Genomic DNA, 22,604 nt, shown 5'->3' with positions numbered 1-22,604 from the left:
TGGGGAAGTCAAGGCAGAGCAGGGTAAACATCTTAGGACTGGCTAGTTCGAATAATTCTGGCCAACTTTGGGACATAGGGGCTGTTCTTAGTTGTTTGGTATATGGCCCCAGGATGATTTAGGGAGGGGAAAATTGTTTTGGTGTCTGAGTTAAAGGAAGTGGTTAGGGGTATGGGCAAGGGATTGGTTGGTTTATATATGAAATGCGGGTTCGCTGACAAGTTGTTTGCTCTCTCTAGAAATTAACTAGTCCTGGGAGGGGCAGTCTCTCTCTAGCCATCAAGGTCCCCCCCAAAATGTCAAAACATCATAAGATATAGAAAACTTAAAAAGACCCCAACATAATTATTAGGAGGAAACCAATTGTTTTCATTTTCTGTCTCCATTAAGTTAATAAACAGCAAAGGAGCAGAAGGCAGGTATATCCAACTGGTTTTTCCCTCATTCCATTTAAGCATACGGGTGACTTTTTTAAAGAAAAAATTTAAAGTACAAGGGGCTCCTATTCTTTATCCATTGTCCATGGTTTTCTAAATATAAGCTAACAATTATTTTCAATTCTTTCAACTCCTGTCTTTGCCCATTGCCATTTTTGTCCTGAACTGGTTCCATGGAGAAGAGAGCAACATTTATGTTCTTCTGTGCCAGAATTGTGTTCACCCTTCAACATACATTCCTTGGCTACCGAGGAATTAAGTCAAATAAAAACACCTTTAACATTTATTATTTAAGAAGCACTCTGACTTGCCATTTTAATGGTACAATTTAAAAACTAAGCATATAAAGCTAAGCATTGCACATGCTTCTATTTTTGTGTCTTTTCAAAACTTTACTTTTGCTAATGTAAAATCAGATATTTTCTCCTCAGTAAGTTAATACTGTCTCCTTGACACCTGAAATAAAATTTCTTAAATCCTTTACCCTTGATGTATATATGTGTATAATATATAATACATAATGATGTATAATATATAATATAGTAACATGTATATATGTCTACCTAGTTTACCTGCGATCTGTGGGATCTGTAGGCTCGTTGATTACTTAATACATTATTAGGGGTACTTTTGAGGACCAGATCAAAAGAACATTAGAATGCAATTGTTAAAAATCACTTTCTGTTAATTAAATTTTTTTGAATAGGCAACAGGTCCATGTGCTTCAGCCTAAAATGTTAATTATACATATTTTATGTTATTGCATATAATTATATGCATATATAATTATATATGATTATGCAGTTGTTTCTTTTTTGCTTGTCCCTCAGCTTCCATTTCCTTTCCTCATACACACTACTGTTTTTAGTTTCTTGTTTCTCCTTCTAGTTACTTTATGGATATACCAGTAGATACACACATATATTAATATGTGTTTTCCCCCATCTTTTTTCCCCACAACCACTTGGATATATTTAAAATAAAATACAAGAACGCATTTTTGGTAAACAAAATTTAATACAACCATATAGTCAAGTAATAATGGTTAAAAGACATTTTATTAGATACACCTTTTAAAAAATACTATGCGCAAAACATATAAGTATTAATGTGCTACCACGGAATTGAAAAAAAAAAATTACAAAGCTTTTTTTTTTCCCCCACTGTGAAGACTCTGGAACCTCTAATTAAAGGTAAATGACATTTGGCTGCCACAGTTATATACAAGTTGTAAAGCATATTATACTTTTGTTCAACTTTACAATTGTGTTGTCTCAGCTCCAGAAACTCAACAAAAATTTAACTAAAGAAATGGTGGGGAGGAGTGATGGGAAAGAGAAGAGTAAGTACTTTTTTAAGAAAGTTAAATGAAAAAGCAGTAGAGCAAAAAAAAAAAAAAAAAAAAAAAGTACATAATGGAACAAAAATAAGTAGATTTACTTTTTGGATATTACATGTAGATATTACAAATGATGTCTTCAAGGGCTTAATCGATGTCAGATGGACGTTTTTCTGAATATCTTAAAAAGCACCTTGGTATTAAAACCAATAAAACCCAACCCAAAAATATAAAAACTCCAAACACTCAGCCTCTCTTAACATTCTCATTTGGCCGAGCACCACACAGTTGGTGCTCATTATAAAACTTAAGAAGGACTTAAATGAAAAAAAAAATTAAGTTTATTTACTCCATAGGAAACAAATATGAAACTTATCTAAGGTAAGCTTTATTTAGATTGGAAAAAAGTTGAAATAGCACTAGAGAACTTAAGGCACAAATTCAGATGCAGTGATTTTTAAAACATTAAAACAAATTCTTTTCTTTGGAACAATACACAAAATAAGTTATGACTAATGCTGTTTTTTAAAAAAATTATTTATGATTATCTCTAGCACTAAGTAAATTTAATATCTAGGCAATCACACAAATGTAAAACATTCATATAAAACATTTAAAAATGTTTGAATTATGTTGAAAACATCTCTGGAATTATCAATTCACACTCCTGGCTCAAGTGGTTTCTGGTGCCTAGCATTAGATATGACGATAAGTATAGCTAGCTAGTCAAACCTATTGACTTAAAGGTCAACCAAATTGCCCCATTCTGGTTATGTGGTATGGTGAATTTATTTATTTAACTAAAAAGAATAATGGGGTGAGGTGATGTAAACTTGGCTTTCAATATAATGCACAACAAATTCTAATAAGGCCAAAATTATGTTGAGGTTAACTGGTGTCTTGAGTTTACTAAAATAATGGCAGTCCATAGGAAGCCTTTAGGAGACATTATCTTATCACTTGGCACCACATAAATAGCAATCTCTCCTCTTTGAAAATAGTCTGGAGTAGATGTCTTTTCCACATATAAATCTCAAGACATAGCAGGCACACACAAATAAATCAATCCCTCTCTTTTCACGTATGGATTCTCACAGCAATTAAAAAAAACAATCTATTGCCATATCCAGACAACAGGAAAAAAACATACCTGGTTTGCATATTGACAAAAGTAGTATAATTGAACCTTTGTCTTTCCTGAGTTTCAAAAAGGGTATTTGACAGTAGAGATACATAAACAATTCATATTTGCTAAGAGAAAATGTATCAGTCCACAAAACATTTTCATCTTTCTAAATGTAAAAGAATGAATGTTCAACCACCGCCATGTGTGAAGCCCCTTTACCAAATAAAATTTACTCTAGAATCATGAACCGAAGGTTACTTAGTTATGGCATTTTAAACCCCCCAAATAGGCAAAAATGACAAGTTAATACCCTCCCTGAGTATTTACATAATTTTTCTTAACAGCTTGTTTAAACGTAGTAAATATCTATATTTCAGTCATCTAGAAAAAAAATGGTTACTGAAGATCCAATAGGCTACGATTTCATACCTGTGCTGCAAAGTCAGTGGGAAGAGTAGAGAAGAAAAGGAAGGTCTTCTGTGGTAAGAATTAGACCACTCAATAGTTCACTCACATATAGGAACACATGGAAAAGAATGCAAATTCATGAAAAAAACAAACTGTACTTTTCTGCTGATCCACAAACCATAACCTTCAATTGCCTTTCCCACCGAGTGGGTTTAGCAAATACATCTCTACCTCCAATATGTTTTCTGACCTTGTAAAACCATATGTATTATATAGATTCTAACTGTATTTGTCATCATATTAATATTCATCATGTACTTTCAAATGTAAAACGGTATTCTAGAAATGCCTAAATAATCTTCTGGAATTGAATTGAATAAGGTCAATTATTTTTTAATTTATGTGCTTTTTTCTGACCGTTACAAACTGATACAATTCTGGGTGTCTGTATATATGTGTGTACATGACCATACTATCAACCTACATATATACATGTATATACATATATACTAACCTGAAGGCTTATATGAGCATTACCTATCAAAAGAAAATCAACGGTGTGATGACAGTAAGAATATAATTTGACACCAATTTGGTTGATATATTTCTTTTGATATACTAATTATAGTCTAAAATTCTTTTTTAGTTTATCAATGCTAATATCATTATTTATCAAAAATCAGTAAAGGAAGGTAAACAATTAAAGGAAATTAAATTATCATTTGGGTAACTTTAAAAATGGTTACTCTGATTTCCTAGTATTCAAGTTAAGTTCTTGATGGCCTATTTAATTTATGTAGCTTTAAATTATGTAGAGGAAAAATTAGACAATATTGGTATGAGGCCTATATTTAAACGAATTCTGTTCTATCAAATTTCATTTCAAATTTACTATAATGAACACATGAATATTAAAAATAAGTGAATAACAAAATATAAGTAAATAGGTAATACTTTTACAATAGACAAAAATACTAGAATGCAAGTTATCTTGAGAAAGAATTTTTGTGTGAAGTGTCTGTATTTATGGATGGACGTCATCTTACAAATAAATATGAAAAAAACAAGTGTCATTTGTATAATCCTCAGCATTTACACTTTTCTCATACATTATCTCAATTTCTGAACTAAGTAGGTCCCATTATCTACAAGAAGTATAATGCAAAAGTAGATGTTTATTTGAAAATTAAAATAAGTATACTAATTATACCTACAATTGTCTGTCAACCAAAATGACAGAACATTGTTTTTTGAATTGCTCTGATAATTATCAGAAAAAGGTACATATCATTTCAAATTATGATTCAAAAAGCAAAAATTCCCTAAAAATGTGTAAGTTTTTCAGAGTTTTCCTCAGAATTCAGATTCCAGCTAAGCATCCAAGTTGATGCTGTAGTCTTTATTTGAAATCTCGGTATCATTCTATGTTGAGAAAAAAAAGTAGTTTATCAATATTAAGTTTTCAATTACTACCTTGGTTTTAACAAAAATCTGGTGACACTATAATCAGATATTTGCACCATCTCTCCTATGACAAAGAGTATATAATTATAATGTGAGATGACAATAGTGCCTGAGAAGTTCCAGGCTACCTGGAACATCCCTAAAATGTTGTAAATTATATCTATTCACCCAGAAATAACAAAAATCACTTATGTTGTAGTTCCTGATACTCCATTTGCCTTAGAAAAAATTTTATATTCCTCTCTGAAAACTTGTAAGCTTTATAAACCGGAGTTGGAAAATCGAGACAAGGGCAATTTGTTGTATAGAAGTTTGAGAATGTTGATCAATATTTTACACATGGGTATCAAAAAACAGATTTATCTTAGAAGACTACAACTATTGCTGTTAGTTTTTTTCAGATAGCTAATTTTAAAAGAAAAATAGACCCACTGAGATAGGTAGTCCCCGGTTTATCCTTTAAAGACAACTTAACAGTAGAGACTCCCAGGATTTTTAGATGTTCACAAGAAAGTAGGATAACCAGGGAGGAGGCCCTCACCCAAAGCACCATACTAATGAGGTCAAATCCTACTGGTCTAGGGAGAAAAATCTGTCCCTGTTTTTCACAAGGTAATATTGTGAAATGGATTTCAACTCCTTTGTCAGGTTCAAGAAAAGGAACTTCCTTAGAGGATTCAGAGACAATACATTAATACTTTGAGATGAGTCATTTTCCCTTCAATGGGTCTTAAATAATTTTTTCTTAGGAATTAATCTGTTATTTTAATTCCAATTTTAGGAGTATCTACTTTTGTATCTCCTACTCAACTTCTTCTCAGAAATATGTTTAATATAAGACAGCAATTATAAGAATAAAGTCATGATCATTTAATATTTTATGACACTCAGATTGTTGTCATCACATTTTTATCAATTACATAAAAAAAAAACCCTCAAAATTAATCAGTTTGGATACAGTTTTAGTGACAAAGACTTTTAAAATTGATTTTTTCCCCTCTTAGAATGCATTCTGAGCATTACGTGAGTCAACCTAAATGAAGCCTTAAGTCATGCAATTTTTATATACATACGACTAAGTAAGGAATATATAGCCTTGCAGATGAACATATATAAATGAAGAGACCATTCACAAATTCCTAAAATATATGCAGACACATATATTTCCTATTTCCTATTCCACATATGTTTCTTACAGATGCTTACAAAGAGACATTCTCAAAGCCTGAGCAACACTACTATTACTAACAACAACAAAAATCTTTTTTTTTTTTTTTTCAGTTACAGGTAAGGCTTTATTACAGTTTGAAAGATTGATATTTTGGGGGGGAAAGGCACCAGAATTATTATTTTTACTTTTTGTGTATATAGCACAAATGAGATATGCCAAGTTCCCACTCTGAGTTTTTAAAATCTCTCATCTTGGATCGATGTGGCTTCTTGGGTGAAGTGTCCTGGCTTTAGAGCTTAAAGCATTTCTCATTGTATCTATGAATAGTCACACAGCCATGATAGGACACTGGCCTGGGCATTGCGGCTACCCCTGTGATGATACTTGTCGCAGGATCATAACAGAGAATAGTGTCTGTGGCTTCTCCGTTTTCCCGTCTTCCACCCAGGATATATATTTTACCATTACACACAGACATTCCACAGTTTTCCTGTTTAACCAAATAGATAAAAAAAAAAAAATTAACCGTTGAAGGTAAGGGATTTGGTAGCAAACTGAAAAGTAAAATACAACACACTTTAACACAGTCAAAAAAAAGGAGACATGAAGTAAATTCCTTTTGCCCAACTCTTGCTCTATGTGTGAGTGCTCTAGGTAATTTTGCATGAGTGAAGGGAGTGTTAAGACAGAATGTATGTTAGTGATTGGGGCCAAGATATGGGAGGTGAAGTTGGACTGGGGGTGGTGGACTGAGAAGGGTTTTAACTTCGTGATAGTTGAAAAAAAAATCTTTGAAGAGCTTAGCTTGCTTTTCCTATTACAGGAGGGTCCTTTATTATAGAAGGTGGCTAAAATATGACCAATGACAGGGCACATTATTTATTATATGAGATTACCCACAAGTTAAATGAATGAGAGAAAGAGTTATAATTAAATTAAAAAACCGCTATTAGGGCCCTTGGCTGGGACACAGGAACTCGCCAAATAACTTTTTAACAGTTCTTTCCACATAATGGAAATTCTTAGCTGAATTGTATTCTTCTCTATCAACAATATAATTACTATATAAAACAAATATTCTTGCAAGGATGAAAGTGATTCTTCAAAGAAAGAAGTTACATTAAATTGTCTCACTATTGCATGGATCTGGTTATGCTGCGGGTCAAATATTCTATTTACATTTCATTTTAATTGAGAAGGTTATTGCATATTATTATCCTGTTTCCACATAACCAAGAATGAGATGGTTCTACTGAGTACAATAAACATTTTTTACTTGACTAGATTTGTTATATATCTATAAATTTTGCTGTTGTAGAAAAAAATCAAATTCTGATAGACATATAATAGAAGATAGTATCTTCAGGTCTAAAAGAATTAGTGAGTACTTAAAAATGCCTATATTAAGAGTTTTTATATACCCAGAATAACTTGGCCAATTATCATTAATAAATAGTTTATCCAGAATACCACCCATAAATTGTACCAATTATGTACCAAACTATAACATTTCTCATCTAAAGAACAATGAGCTCTTTCTATAAATTCCAAAAGTTCTGAATACAATAAAAAACAATGACATCCTTAGCTTTCACAAGCTTCCTTACACTACTGAATCTTATAGTTACCTTGATGATGATTCTTAAACTATATAATTACAGGATCTTATTATTAACATCATTTCAGATATTCAAGTTCAGAATTAAATGAAGCAAGCAACCTTGAAAACAGTTTTTCATTCATATCAGGAAATTACTTGTACCAGATATAATAGTTTATTTTGCTCTATGAGAATCTCAAGAGTAATCACAGCTAGTAAAAAAATTAATCAATACATGAAGTTATTTTTCAAGACTAAAATGAAACATGACCCAAATATTGTAATAAAACCCCTCTCCTTAATTATTATTTTAAAATACTGCTTAAATGCCAACAATAAAGAAAGAGAAATCGGATTTCTTTTCATTTGTTATTCTAAACTTTAATGATATCTTAAATACCTGGTCTACTGAAGGCTAAAACAAAAATCTTTGTCATTGACTTAAAAAAAAAATCCCACAAATTTTTAAAGGATGTTTCTGGTGAAAGTTAAAGAGTAAAATATGTTTAAAATAGCAAGTTGTGGCTTCTGGAATTATGCAAAGTCAAGAAGCATGATGGGGAGGAATAGATGGCGAAAATGCTGGGTCCATTTGGGCTACAAAAAAAAGAGCTCATTTTTGCACTCTTTCTTTTTTGTTATCATCAGGGTTCTAAATGTTTAAAAAAACACAGCCTTAGAGCTAAGTAACTGTCTACCATACAGTTACAGTTGACTTATTCTTTTCCATTGATTAGCATTAAAAGGGTAGGCAAACAGAGATGGTTCGAAATTTGCCTATCAATAATATATACATAGATATACTTAAAGGTACTAATAGTAAGAATGGACCGGGGAGAAACAGATAATCCCAGAAATCTCAGTATTGTTTGCTTCAAGAGACTTGACATAGAATATTAGACCCAAACTTCAGTGCTTTGTTTTTATAATAGATTTAACATATTTCTGATCTAAATGTTTTTTCCTTGAAATTTCTGACATCATTGTTATTCATTGCCTAAATAGAGAAAATGTGCCATGTATGTCCTGTGTGTCCTGTTGTTTGTTTCTCAATCATTTAGTTAAGAACATAAGCATTGTATGCCCTGCATTATGCTAGATGCTGGCAATTATCTTTCTAAGCCCTGTTATAATTTTATACAGTATAGCCAAGTTCTAAATGAATAGTAATTCTTAGTGAAAATGTATTATATTTTTAAATAGTCACTGTAATAAACCAATGGAAAAAAGCTTTGTTAAAAAAAATATAGAAATAAGTGTAAACGTTTGTCACACAGATGAATGTTAACCATAATGTGAGTTCTTATGTCGTAGGGCACACACTCTCCCCTTTACAAAGCTGGACTGTCCCTTCCAGGAGAGGCCACTGAGCTAGAGAAATGTGATTCATTTTACTTAAGTGTGATATTGGAGGGATAGAAGATTATATTCCCTCTATATCATAAAGCTGAAGATTTTACTATGTCCCTTCACCAGTTGGGGAAATTTTACTCTGAATACATTCCTAATTGGAGACTATAGCTCAGTGTCAACAACTTTAGAAAAATTGTGTTATACTCAAACCCTACTGATTGTCGTTATAGTCTATACCTCTTATGTAACTTGCAGATAAGATTGTCTTCAGATTAGGTCCTTCTGTTACTTCATTGTCTCATTTGTTTACTAATTTAATAAATATTTACTAAGCACCAATAAATGCAAGATACATAAGAGATGAGTTAGAAAAAAAGTATCCTCAACTGAATTTCAGCATAAAAATAAACATTTATATACCCATAAGGGGATATATGACTGCCATAATAGAGTTGTAAGTGCAATGACAGATCAGGAAAAAAAAAAAAAAAACATGAATTCTGAACAGATAATCTCAGTTTGCTATAACTATGGAGTGGTCCGAAAAATGTGTAGACTCACAAGCAGAGAAGGCAGAAAAGGCATTAAAGGCTAAGAGAACAGAATGAACCAAGGCAAGAAATAGGAGATATGTATAGAGAATACAAGTAACTGATATTTAATGTAATTGGTGTAAAGTTGCAGAAAGTGAAGCTGAAAAGGCAAGCAGAGGTCAGACAACAGAAGACTTTGAATGAAGTGGGATAACTTTTGGATTTTATTCAGTAGGTTTCCAATCAGAGAAAAGACATAATTATGTTTGTTGGAAAATAACTGGTAGCACAATGGGTTAGAGAAGCAAGACATTAGAAAAAGGGATACTAGATTATCATTGTTTTAGTTTAGGTAAGAATAGGCACTGAAAAGAAAAGGAGAAACTCTGAGGACATAGAACTGATATGCTAGATTTATTCAATTTAAAAGAAAGTGAGGAAAATCTAAAAAATTAAGTTTCTAGGTATGAAATAACAGGAAATATATATATATTTCTCTCTTCCCCCAGTTCCTGACACAGAGCTCCTAATCCCTTGGAATTTCCTGGGTGATAGGAGTGTCTCTTGGTGGGCTTCTTGATAAGGGCTGGTCACCAGAAGGATCAAGCCATAAACAGAAGCTTGGAACTTTCAGTCCTACCCCTTATTCTCTGGAAAGGGGAGAAGGGCTGGAAATTGAGTTAATAATGGGTCATGCCTACATGATGAAGCCTCCATAAAAATCTCAAAGTACAGGATTTGGAGAGCTTGCAAGTTGGTGAGCACATCCATGTTCTGGGAGGGTGGTGTACCTCAACTCCACAAGGACGGAAGCTCCTGTGCTTAGGACCCTTCTGGACCTCACCCTATGTACCTCTTCATCTGGCTATTCATATGACTCTTTTATAATATCCCTTATTACATAATAAACTGGTAAACATAAGTAAGTGTTGTTCTAGCAAATTATCAAACCTGAGAAGTGGGTTCTGGGGACTATGATTTCTAGCCAGTCAGTCATAAATGCTGGGGACAACCTAGGATTTGTGACTGGCATCTGAAGCAGGCGCAGTCTAGTGGGACTGAGCCCTTATCTTGTGTAATCTAACACTAACTCCAGGTAGATAGTGTCAGAACTGAACTGAATTGTAAGACACTCAGCTTGTGTTAAAGAATTGATTGGTGTTAGAATAAACCCACATATCAGGTGTCAGAAGTGTTTTGAGTACAAGGGAGATATAGAGTTTTTCCATTCACTAGGTTGTTTTGAAACAGAAAAAGTAGGCTTGGGGAAGAACACTCTTGGAAAACATCAAATAAGCAGTTGGGAATTTGTCTGTAGCACAACTGAGAGGTTTTAATGGAGATAGACACTTGAAGTCATCACTACTGGGCAGTAGGTGAGATTATTCAGGAATAGAGAATAAACTGGGAAGAGGGCAGGGAAAAGAGGCTCAAAGAATACCCACATTTAAGGGTTGGGTAGAAAAAGATAAGAATATTAATGAAAGTGGGAGAGTATTAGTAATGACCTTTGGGAGAACAACATCTCTAGAGTAGTATAGGTAGAGCCAGATCTCCAGCATGAGAACCATCAAGCATTTTGGTGGTAGAAGAAAGGAGTGTGGAGCCATGAATCAAATGCTGAGCGAAGGCCTTCTGGAAGTAGGGGGTTGGAGGAGAAGTAGGGAGATAGATATAGGCTGGAGTGTGTGGATGAAGACACTGAGCACAGCCATTTCCATTATAACAACAAAGAAACCCCACAACAAAGTAGCTTCTTACTACGGAAAGAAAAAATCAGTTTGAGAGTATTTCTTATCTTTTGAAATATGCAAGAGAGAGGGCTAAGGACCAAAACAAGATTCAGAAAAAGGTCAAGGGGAAAAAATCAACAGACCAAGTGCAATAGCTATTTCACCATGGGATGGTAAAAAGTTAAGATATTTCAATAAAACAATTCCTTGAAAGGAATTCACAACAGGTATACTATATGCTTTATGTGGAGTTTTAAAAAATTATGAAATAATTCAAGCACATATGAAACATTTTAATAGTGGAATTACAGTATATTCATAAAGATCATGTACTTGGTCCCTCCTATATTCAATTTCTTTGGGACTGTTTTATGTTATTACCTGCCGGCTGAATGTATTCTGTACATGCATCCAGTAATCTTCAACTGGATCATAACAGTATATTGCCTTGGTCAGTCCACCAGCAACATATATCAGGTTGTTTAAGGATACAGCTGTTATACACCTCTTGGCAATTGGGATAGCTGCACGAAGTAGCCAAGAATTGGTTTCTGGATCATAGGACTGAACCTAATAATATATAGAAATATTTAATTAAAAATTTTAAAAAGTGTAAATTTGCTTAATAAAAGGTTAACCAGTAAATAGAAACATGATTAAAAATCAAATCCCATTAATTCACAGAATTCAGGGAGGTTAGCTTGATAGTGAAATGTCTGAATTATGAAATTCTCAAAGGAAATACAAATTTATTACTATGAAGCTGAATAAAGTAACAGATTCATTCTAGGATGAATGGCTACCAGGTTTGCTTTACTTATTTCCAGTAAAATTAACAAAAAATTGTGTTATATAGAATTACTATGTTTCGATCTGAAAATAATTTCTTTACTCTTTTAGGGAGCCCTTTTTACAAAAGAACACAAGGAAATCTCAATTCGGTATGCTTTGAATCATCACAAATTCTGGATTAACAAATTTTAAATATGTAACTTTTGACCACGTTATATTAAAAGTTAATTTAGAAAAAAAATTAATTGACAAAATTCAGCTAACTATTGCTAAACCTATTAGACAATAGATAACCTGTTTCCAGAATAAACATGGTATTTCCTGAGATGTCAAGGTGGCATAAGGTCTTTTGTCTTAGGAGTTCAATGAAATGCAACAACTTTGAGCCATCCTCTATTTATATTACAGAGGTTTCCTCTCCTCTTCTTCATTCTAAAAATACTTCTAAAGTATGCAGAAAATGACCCAGTTGGAAGCAGTATAATTAATTACTGTCTAACCCTTTGCTAATTCGCTTCCAGTTTTTTGATTCTGAAGACTATAAAAGCAAAAGGTTTAAAACAATTTATTTAGTATAAGATCTCAACATTGAGATTAGTCTCATTTCAAAAAGACTGGACCATGCTTTTTACAGCAAATTGTTAGCTATATAAGGATCTCACTTTAGCAACTCGAAATTCAGTGTTCTCCCCCTAAAGTATAAAGTATCAGTTTTTAAAAGGCTCTTCGCCTAAGGGATCTTGCTACCTACTTGATAAGCCTTCTGCATTTCTGTTCTTGTATATATCATTGGTAATTTCTATAAGAGAACATGGCTTACCTTATCAGAACAAGTATTATCATCAGGTCCTCCACCAATCACAAACAATTTGCCTACACAGCTAGTCACAGCAGGAGAACTCACTGCTTCCTTAAGGGGAGCAACTTCAGTCCATCGATTTGAAAAGGAATCATAACATTCTACGCTGCTAAGTCTGTTTTGCCCATCATAGCCTCCAACAACATATACCTATATATAAAATACAAGGAAAAATCTAAATTATCGAAAGTCTGAATTTTGAACTAGTTGGCTAAAGAAGTAAATGATCTCTCCCCATAAAGAGTCCTTGATAATCATAATTGCAATATATTTAGCTCAGTTTCTGGAACTTTTTAAAACATTTCATCCTCTTACCACCATCAAGGAGTCTTTTTATACTTTTTTTTTTTTTAAATAATAGCCTCCTCCAATGAAAATTTAATACCACAGATAACTGTATATCTGTTTATGTACTATATGTATATCTGTGCTTTATATATGAAACAGTACAATTTTTTTTTACTCGCTCAAGAACAAATTTTCGCCTCCTTAGGGATGGTACTGCTCAAGTTGAGAATTACATGATTTAGCTTAAATGTTCAAAATGGATAATGAAAATATTTGATTATGATAAAGGAATAAATGAAACTAAAATATTAGGTAAGGATTCCTAGACTGTAAGATCTTTGAAGGCAGGGCTTATCTTTTTCTTCATTTTAGCCTCTCTGACATATAGTGAACTCTATACTGTATATTTCAAAGGGCTTTCGTATACATTTTCTTTTCACAAATATGAGGAAGGTAGGGCAAATTAATATCTTTATATGCCAGATGAACTAATCAACAAGCCATTTATTAAATGATTTATTTGCAAAATAGTCCAGAACATCATGAGATATGTAAGAAACTTTTAACTTAAAGGCGTTGTCCAGTTTAACACCCATAGTTCTTTTAATGGACAGTCATCATCAACTCTTCCCTCCATATCTAATTAACTACAGTCTTCTTTTACAGTATCTCTCACATCTGTCCCTCCTTTTTTTTTTTCCCATTGCCACCATCTTCCTTCAGGGTCCATGTCATTTCATACCTCTCAATTAATCTTCTGGCTTCCACTCTAAACCACAGATTAATCTTCCCAAAACACCTCATCAACTCCTTTTAATAGTTCAACAATGAATGCCTAAGGGTTAAGGCCAAATTTTATACATTGTCATTCAAAGTCTGTCCACAATTTATCTTTGTGTTACAATTTCTATAGTAGCCAAAGCCATTACTATCTTGTATTTCTCACATTATGTTAAAATGATCTTTTGGTGGGTTTGTTCTCCCAATACCATGCAGCTCAGAGAGGTTAAGTAATTTAATCAAATTATGCAGTTAGAAGAGGGATGGAAACTGTGGTACAATGTAGCAATCAAGAACACAGGCTCTGAAGTCAGGAGAGGAAGTGTTCATATGTAGCTCAGTCACACAATGTAAGACCTTGGGCAGCTTACTTATCCTCTCTGAGACTTAGTCTTAATTTCCTCAATTTAAAAGTGTGGACAATAACAGCAGTTATCGCATAATATAATTTTGAAGATTAAACTTTAATACTACTTTTACACATGCATAAATTAAAAATATATGTTGTGAGCATCAAGATAAAAGGTCTCTGGATTAAGGAAATCTGAGCTTTTGCTCATGCTTCATCATTTTCTGTGTAACCTTGAGCAAGTGACTTGATCTCTTTGGATTCAGTTTATGACTTAAAAAAGGTACATTAAGTTTTCTCTAAGATTCCTTCCTGCTTTAAGATTCTATATTCCAAATCATCCTAGGGTTCTTTAACTGACAGATTTTATAAATGTAAATAATTTTATAGGTTTGAATTCAGCCTATATTGTAAGTTTTAAGATAATGTAAATTTTAGGATTGAGTACTTGTTGTGTAAGGTAGGGAGGATTCCTCTAATTTCTTGATTTAATGATTCCAAGTTTTGAGTACCTTCAAGACAAGTATACTAATATTTCTCAAAGAAATTTGTGTTCACCAATCCATATATAGCATTTGAGACATAATCATTTTCATTGCCTTTGTTTGTCCAGACTAAATAATTGTAACTTTTTTAGTCAGAAATCATCTCTTTCCAATCCCTTATTTTAATTGCCCCCTTTTAGTAATATTCTGTCATTTTTGAGACATAGCTACCAAAACTATATAACACAGTAGGGAATGACAAATCAGTCAGTTTAGAAAATATTTTATTTCTAATACATCTCTCTCAAAGTCCTCATTATTTCAATGATCTTGTTGATAGCAGCAGCACACTAGATCAATATCCTTGGGAACTGACAGTAGCTTTCTAAACTGTGCTTTGAGAAGCTCTAGAATTCTATAGTACAGACATTTCAGGAAGCCTCTGTGGCAATACGGGGGAGGGGAAAAGGACTGATGGGAGGCTGGGTGGGAAGGGTTCCTGGCACCATCTCTGTTTCCATTAGAGCAGTTTTGTTTTCTCATTGGTGGCTCTAAAATGTCTCCAGAGGAGTGCCTAAGAGGTAGTGATCTTTTCGAAAGGGGTGCTAGGGCAGAGGTCTCCAACCCCTGGGCCATGGACCAGTAGCAGTCCATGGCTTGTTAGGAACCAGGCTACACAGCAGGAGATGAGTGGGGTGGGTGGGGCGAGTGATTGAAGCTTCATCTGTATTTGCAGCCACTTCCCAGTGCTAGCATCACTGTCTCAGCTCCAGCTGAGATCATCAGGCATTAGGTTCTCATAGGAGCACCGGTCCCTGGGGACCGCTGTGCTAGGGGACCAGTCAAAAATACATGTACAAGCCAAGTATGCTGCTTTTACTTAGACTGTTCATTAATTTGAGGTGGCTTGGGAAGAGCCGGCAAAGATGGAAGTAGGGAAAAGCTAAAGAGCCCATGTTAAACCTTGGTGTAATTACTATATATTTATCTGTTTCATGGAATAAATTTTTCAAATTAGATTTAGCTTTTAAAAAGAGGGTGTAGCTGCTTTTTAAGTTTGTAACCACTAGTCCACAAGTGATTCTCAAGTTCCTAAGGACAGCAATTGGTTCAGAATCAAATTATGTATATTTTTTATATGTATTATCTGCAGTCAATAAGAAATTTTAAAATATGTTAGTGAGTTTATCTTATCATTTATTTTCAATTTGTTTGGTCTCTACTTATACGAATAAAAAAGATAAAATAACATCGCTCTAGATAAATATATCTCTGCTTGACTGCCCAAGTCAGTAAAAGGAAAAAGATTGCTTGGATTAGACATTGGCCTGTTTTTGTGCTTGATGTAACTCCTTTATTTTCAAGTGCTTCTTAGGCATTTAGACTCCAATGGTGCATGAAAAGAGAAATGTGCTGCACTGCCACGAATTCCAAATTGGGAGAACAAAATATCCATTCAAAAGTACAGTGTCAAACTGTTTATATCTTTAGTTTATCTACTGAGGTTAGAAATGGAAGGAAATACAGTTTGAATCCAAAATACTCAGAGGGTGACTAAAATGAAGGATTCAGCTGTGGTATTTATTTTGGAAATGTACCAGCAATAGTAATAAAAAGTGGTTTCTCTTACTTTACCAAGGAGGACAGCCATTTTGTGACGCCATCTGCCTTTATTTAGAGAAGCAACTCTGATCCAAATATTTAACTGTGAATTATAAATCCAGACATCACGGCCATTTATTCTTCCGCCTTTAATGAAAAAAAAAATACACATACAATATAAATATATACCAACAATAATATATGTATATAAACATGGGGTTTATTCACCGAGTCCTAGAATTTGGGAATTCAGTTCAATAAGTGAAACAAGGACCCCTTAAAGATTAATAGAAATAGTTCTACAGAGCAGATTTAAACTTTGCCAATTGTTATCTCAAGAAATAATAATTACAGATCCCAAATAAGAAAATGCAGACTATGAATTTTACAAATGCATTGTTAATTTTAACCATAGTTAATTTTAGGAGTCAGATATCATCAGAAGCACCCAAACAACAGAATTATTTTAAAAGGATTTTTTAAAAACCACCCATTTTTTAAAAAGCATACCATTGTACAAAAAAAGCATGTATTGTTACACTGTTCAATGTGTAGTAATATAGTAATCTGCAAAACTGGTAAAATTAGTCAACCAATTTACAGACTTCAGACCATAGATACTGTAGTTATATTTTGTATAAGTCTGTCATTTTATTGTCTGATCTGAGAGGTAACATATCGCATATTATTTAAAAAGTTCAAGAATTTTAAAGAAAATCCTATCTCATAAACTTTGGGGAGAACTTCAGAAAACAAGGGTAGGTTAGAGATACTGAAGTCCATGAGTACTTCTGACTTTGCATACTTTGTGTTTCTTAAAACAAAGTAAATAAGTAAAAGTTTAAAAGTTTATACCATGTTCTATTTGCATCTGAGAACAGTTAAAATATGTATGGTTAAAGGCGTTTTCTGATGAATCTTTTGTAAATCACTCTATATTACCTTGTGTCTGTTTTTAAAAGCAAAAAGTCATTCTTGGTTTTATTTGTTGTATAAACCCAAAGTGGGCATGTCCACTTTGACTGTTTTCTTTGAGACACTGTCATCATTTCAAACAACTAAGTTCAAATTAAAAGTAGCTACTATAATAATTCTTTATTTACCTGAAACAAGAATGTCATTCCTTAGAGCACAGACCGCATACTCTGATTTGGTAAATTCTGGAAGCTTAGCCAAAGACTTCCATTCTCCTGTCACAGGATCGTAGCACTCAGTGTATGGAAGATTAAATCCTCCAACTCGTTCACAGCCTCCAACGACAACTATCACCTCAGAATAGCCAGTTGACCTAAAATAATTATTGTAAGAATGAATAAATTTAAATATACTCAAGGTTGTTTAAAATCCTAACAACATACCATTATCATAAAGAAAGTGGAACGTTATTATAGATAGTTAAGCCTATTCTCTATGCATATGTGCCGAATAATACAGGCTACCAATTACTACTTTGAGAATATTTACAAGGGATTTAGTAATATTTTTCCACAGAAAATTCCTATGGGTATTTTTTTTTTGCCTTAAAATTGTAAAGCAGTCCAAAGATCCTACCTAACTCTATTGGAATCCTGGTAATATTAAGGATGACTTTCAAATAAAGTTTTGTAGCAATCCAGATACTCATAACCACAAGAGGTAAGATAATACACTTTTCCTAAGTGTAGGAAAATGGTGCTTTTTCATCAGATTGCTAGTTCTAAAAAAATTAATTCACAGTATAATCTAATACCCTTTAAAGGAGTACCACATGACAACATTTTGGTCAAGAACAGACTGCACATAGAAGGGTGGTCCCATAAAATTATAATGAAGCTAAAAATTCCTATCGCCCAGAGACATTAGAGCCGTTGTAATGTAGCGGCACAACACGTTACTCATGTGTTTATGGTGATGCTAGTGTAAAGAAATGTACTGCACTGCTAGTCTTATGAAAGTATAGCATGTACAATTATGTATAGTATGTAGTAATTGATAATAAATGATAATAAATGACTGTTATTGGTTTACAACCATGTTATGGGTTTACTATACTTTTTACCATTAGAGTGTACTCCAAAAAAAAAGTTTGCTGTAAAACAGTATGCCATGTTATGTCAGCAGTAGCCTCATACATCTTGTGTTCGATTTAATCTTGTATTGTTTTGTACAGTAACATGCTGCAGAGGCTTAGAGTCCAGGAGCAATAGGTTATACCATACAGTCTAGGTGTGTAGTAGGCTGTGCCATGTCAGTTTGTGTAAGTGACCTCTATGATGTTTGCATAATGACGTATCCCTGTCATTAAGCGACATGATTGTATATATGTATGTTCAGAAATTATTTTTTAAAATAACTTTTTAAAAGTTAATTAAGGTACTCCAACTCAAAATGTTGGTAGTTGCTAAAAATGTTAACAAAGTTATAATAAATAATGTTAAAAAAAAGCAAGATAAAAAACTGTACATAAGGTACAATCAATACTACATTAAAAAAGTATCTGGAAAGAATATACCAAAATGCTAATGGTGGTTGTTTCTGGATTGTATGGCTTCTCATTTTCTATCAAAACAATTTTTCAAAACGGTAATAAGCATGGATTATTCTTAGAGTAGAAGAAAACAACTTTTAAGGGTACTAAGAGGTTTACATTAAACACTGGCTTCTTTTATTTTGTAGTTTAAATTTAAGATGGAGACAGGGAAAACTTAGAGCTTATTCAAGCTTTTTTTGTTTATAAGGCTCAATAGATAGTTTTGGAATTTTAAAGCAACTTGACTTTTACGTTTTTTTTGCAAATGTAATTGAAATGAAAAAGTCTTGTAATTGCATTCTATGGTTGCTATAATTTTAGGTCTTATGAAGAGAAATGCTAACAATCTCTCATCTCTTATTTAAATGTGGAAGGAAAAAAGGCCACTGATTTGTAGTTTTAGTGTGATGTTTCACAATTACGCTAGAAAAAAACCAAAATTCAGCAATATTGATATGTCCCTTTAACAGAGGTGCTATATTCTAGCTCCATTTACTCACAGCTAATTAAATCATTCACCTATTCCATGCCAGGCATACTTTTTCCATTATAAAATCAGAAATACATACCATAGAAAAGAATTTTGTTCATAGATGCAATAAAAATTACTTTTAGGAACCCAGCAAATTATATAACCCTGACCTAGTACACAGTAAAACATTATCAAGAATCCAAATATTATCAATAATATTTACTATTTTCCAAATAATTCCAAAATGAAAATATTAAAAGTAAACAGAGAGCAATAATCACTTAGTAGTATAACTAGTGATTCCTTCTTTCCATTGAAGTATCATTTTCTAAAATGATACTTAAAATACCTCTAAGACAAATCTGTTTGATATTCCTTAAAGCCTTATTGATTGACAAAACAAAAATTGCTGAATACTGTAACTGAGGTTTGATAACTTCTAATTGTTTTAATGTAAAATCAATGTAATTATGATGTATTATAGAATTGTTTTATATATTCCTTATAACATTTTATTTTATACTTTCCCTTTGCTTGAATTTGCTTGCCTATTTCAAGACTTTTTGGCCCAATAACATGTATCGTGTTGTTTTTGTTCCTTGGAACGAGAAAGGAAAACAGTACAAAAAAGCTAATGGCTAAAAGATTTAGTCCCACTAAACAAAGTCTCCTTGGAACGAGAAAGGAAAACAGTACAAAAAAGCTAATGGCTAAAAGATTTAGTCCCACTAAACAAAGGATCATTTCAGTGTCTGCTGGAATTTGCATTTATCTGATAGAATCAGCAAACAAGTAGTAGCTTTACCTGTACTAAAGTGTCTATTTGCAGCCCAATGGCTTTTAACTTAATTAGAGATGAGTCTGGTATTCTCATTAGAGACTGTTAAACCAATAAAACCATTATTTTTATTTCTTGATGTTGGGAAAATATTTATCTCAGGCTGAGCTGATTGCCTTACAAGAAGTAAGATACTCTAACTGATAATGGCAACTAGAACAAAAAAGCAGTCAAGATGTGATAGTATAAGGTGAATCAAATTCTGGATACTCATACAATCTACATTTACAGTGAAATCTACTTTACTTTATTAATGATTTAAAGTGAAAATTCTGATTTTCTGTTGTGACGAAATAACAAATATTTGCTGCTTTGGTACTAAGTCTCACCATTTGTTTCTAGGAAAGTATGACAATCAAATTATCCTTTTTTTTACAGTGGTAAATATATTTTTAAATATTTTTTTATCATAAAGTTAAGATCAAAGATTACATTCTTTGATTTATGTGAAAGGTAAAATAATCATAAATTCACAAAATATTTTAAACCAAATCAACAAAATGTGTATTAATTACCAGGTTAAGAATCTCAAAAGGTGAAATATAAAACTTACCAGTTGAAATAACAAACTCACTTATTATTAATGTCAAATACACCAGAGATAAGTGAATTGCCAAACTATCACCAACAAAAAAGGGTTGAAATGTGATTCTGGCTAAGGGGAAGAATAACTGAATACATGAAAAAAACACAATAGGAAGGTAGTGTGTTTCCATATAGTAGGAAGTTGGGAGAGAAAAGGGAGAGATGTTAGTGATGTAGTCTATTCACCTTTCCAAGACTCAAAAATTATTGAAAACCAAGATATTAAACTAAAATAATAGAGTAAAATAGAGATTTGAGACTTTAAGCCCTTAAGAGAAAGGATGGCTCTTTGAGTGAAGTATAGATTGGAAGACAATTTTATAGAGTATCTACCGAAACTAAAAATGCACATACCCTATGACTGAGCAATTCCATTTCTAGTAATTCATGCTATAAATCACTAGTGTGTATATGTAGACATATGTACAAGAATATTCACTGAGCATTGTTTGTAATGGCAAAAATCTAAAAACAACCTAAATGTCAATAATTAAGAGATGAATCAAATAAATTATGGTATCTATAAATGGGGTAGTACACAGCTTTTAAAAAAGAATGAATTTGAAAATGTCCATAATAAAATAAAGACCTAAATGTGGTGATATAGAACAATCTCCAACATAGTTTTAAGTGATAAAAACAAGGTGCAAAACTGTGAGTGTAGTACCTTACCATCTATATAAACAAAAGTAGGGAAGTATGTGCACACACACACACTTCTATATGCAAAGAATATTTCTTAAAAGAGTTCAAATATCTAGTAACAGGTTTCTTTTGGGAAGAACCGACATATCAAGTAGAGGGAGACTTACAACGCATACTTTGATGTAAAAATGTTTAAGTTCAAAATATCAATGAATTAACATATAAAAATTCATCCTATAATCTAATAGAATAACATTACTAAGAGAGACTGGAACAAAAATTCAGAACACTAAATTTTAGCCCTGACCCTGTCACTAAGTAACTCTGTTCTCAAGAGCAAGTTGGCTTGCTTAACTGTTCCTCGGTTTTATCATTTATGAAAATAAGAAATGAAGGGATTTATTAAATAATCTTAAAACACTATTTCTTTAAAAAGAATTTTTTTCTTAGTTTTCTCAACTGGTTTCTAATAGGAACTTGAATCTTGTCCTCATTATGGCAGTTATGTTCCTATATCCATTATATAGGAACTGATTATTAGACAAGAGATAGTAGCTTTTTAAATCTTAGCAATCTCTGTTGCTCAATGGAGTGTGTCAAAGAGCACTGATTTTTTTCCTATAAATATGAACAATTTATGCTTAAAATAAACCATTTGATAGCGAGCATTTCTACCTTTCAAACACATTTCCTAGTCTATAAAAGTATAGCATAAATTTAAAATGTATTTTGATGATCTTCATGAAACTACTAATCATTTTTATTAAGCATTTTTGCATCAAATGCTAGCTTATGCATTTTTTCACATGACATCTCCCATCCTTATAACAATCTTATAAGATAGGTAGTATTACACTTATTTCAAAGATGAGTAAACTGATATAAAGAGAAGTTAAAGTGCCTTACCCAAGGTCAAGGAATTAACTAGTTGTGTAGAGCCAGAGTCAATCAGGGTTGTCTGATTTTGAATGAAGCCAGTATTCTAAATACATAATGAAGCTAGCACTTGGTGTTTATTAAAAATACTGTTATATATTAGTATAGAGATTTAAAGTTGTGTAATATATATTAATTTAAAAAATGCATTGTTCCTAAGCTTTATTCCTTCTGTGATTGATCTCCACTGTTTTCTCTCCATACACCCAAAGGTTTACAACTGTCAGTGCAGATTATCAAAATTTCCATGCTCTTGGATGCATCTTAAGGTTTTCTCTGTCATTTAAGAGACATGTGGGT

The 22,604-nt window shown here is 32.6% G+C and overlaps 1 protein-coding gene across 9 annotated transcripts in view; it reads right to left on the bottom strand.

Moving 5' to 3' along the window:
* Positions 1-2,101: 2,101 nt before the first annotated feature.
* Positions 2,102-22,604, bottom strand: part of KLHL24 (kelch like family member 24) — a 36,040-nt gene continuing 15,537 nt past the window's right edge. For 7 of the 9 annotated variants that reach the window (XM_039850896.1, XM_039850889.1, XM_039850890.1 and 4 more), the window contains 5 exons: positions 17,423-17,607; positions 16,348-16,466; positions 12,777-12,965; positions 11,546-11,734; positions 2,102-6,435 (listed from right to left, as the gene is read on the bottom strand). In XM_039850896.1, the coding sequence (XP_039706830.1) occupies positions 6,235-6,435; positions 11,546-11,734; positions 12,777-12,965; positions 16,348-16,466; positions 17,423-17,607 (883 nt within the window). In that variant the 3' untranslated portion in view covers positions 2,102-6,234. The remainder of the gene's footprint in view (positions 6,436-11,545; positions 11,735-12,776; positions 12,966-16,347; positions 16,467-17,422; positions 17,608-22,604) is intronic. The other 2 variants (XM_039850894.1, XM_039850893.1) reach the window with 1 other exon arrangement.

The sequence above is a fragment of the Pteropus medius genome, unplaced genomic scaffold (genome assembly GCF_902729225.1).
Source record: "Pteropus medius unplaced genomic scaffold, Ma_sr-lr_union100, whole genome shotgun sequence".
Taxonomy (NCBI): domain Eukaryota; kingdom Metazoa; phylum Chordata; class Mammalia; order Chiroptera; family Pteropodidae; genus Pteropus; species Pteropus medius.
This window is presented reverse-complemented; position numbering and strand designations above follow the sequence as displayed.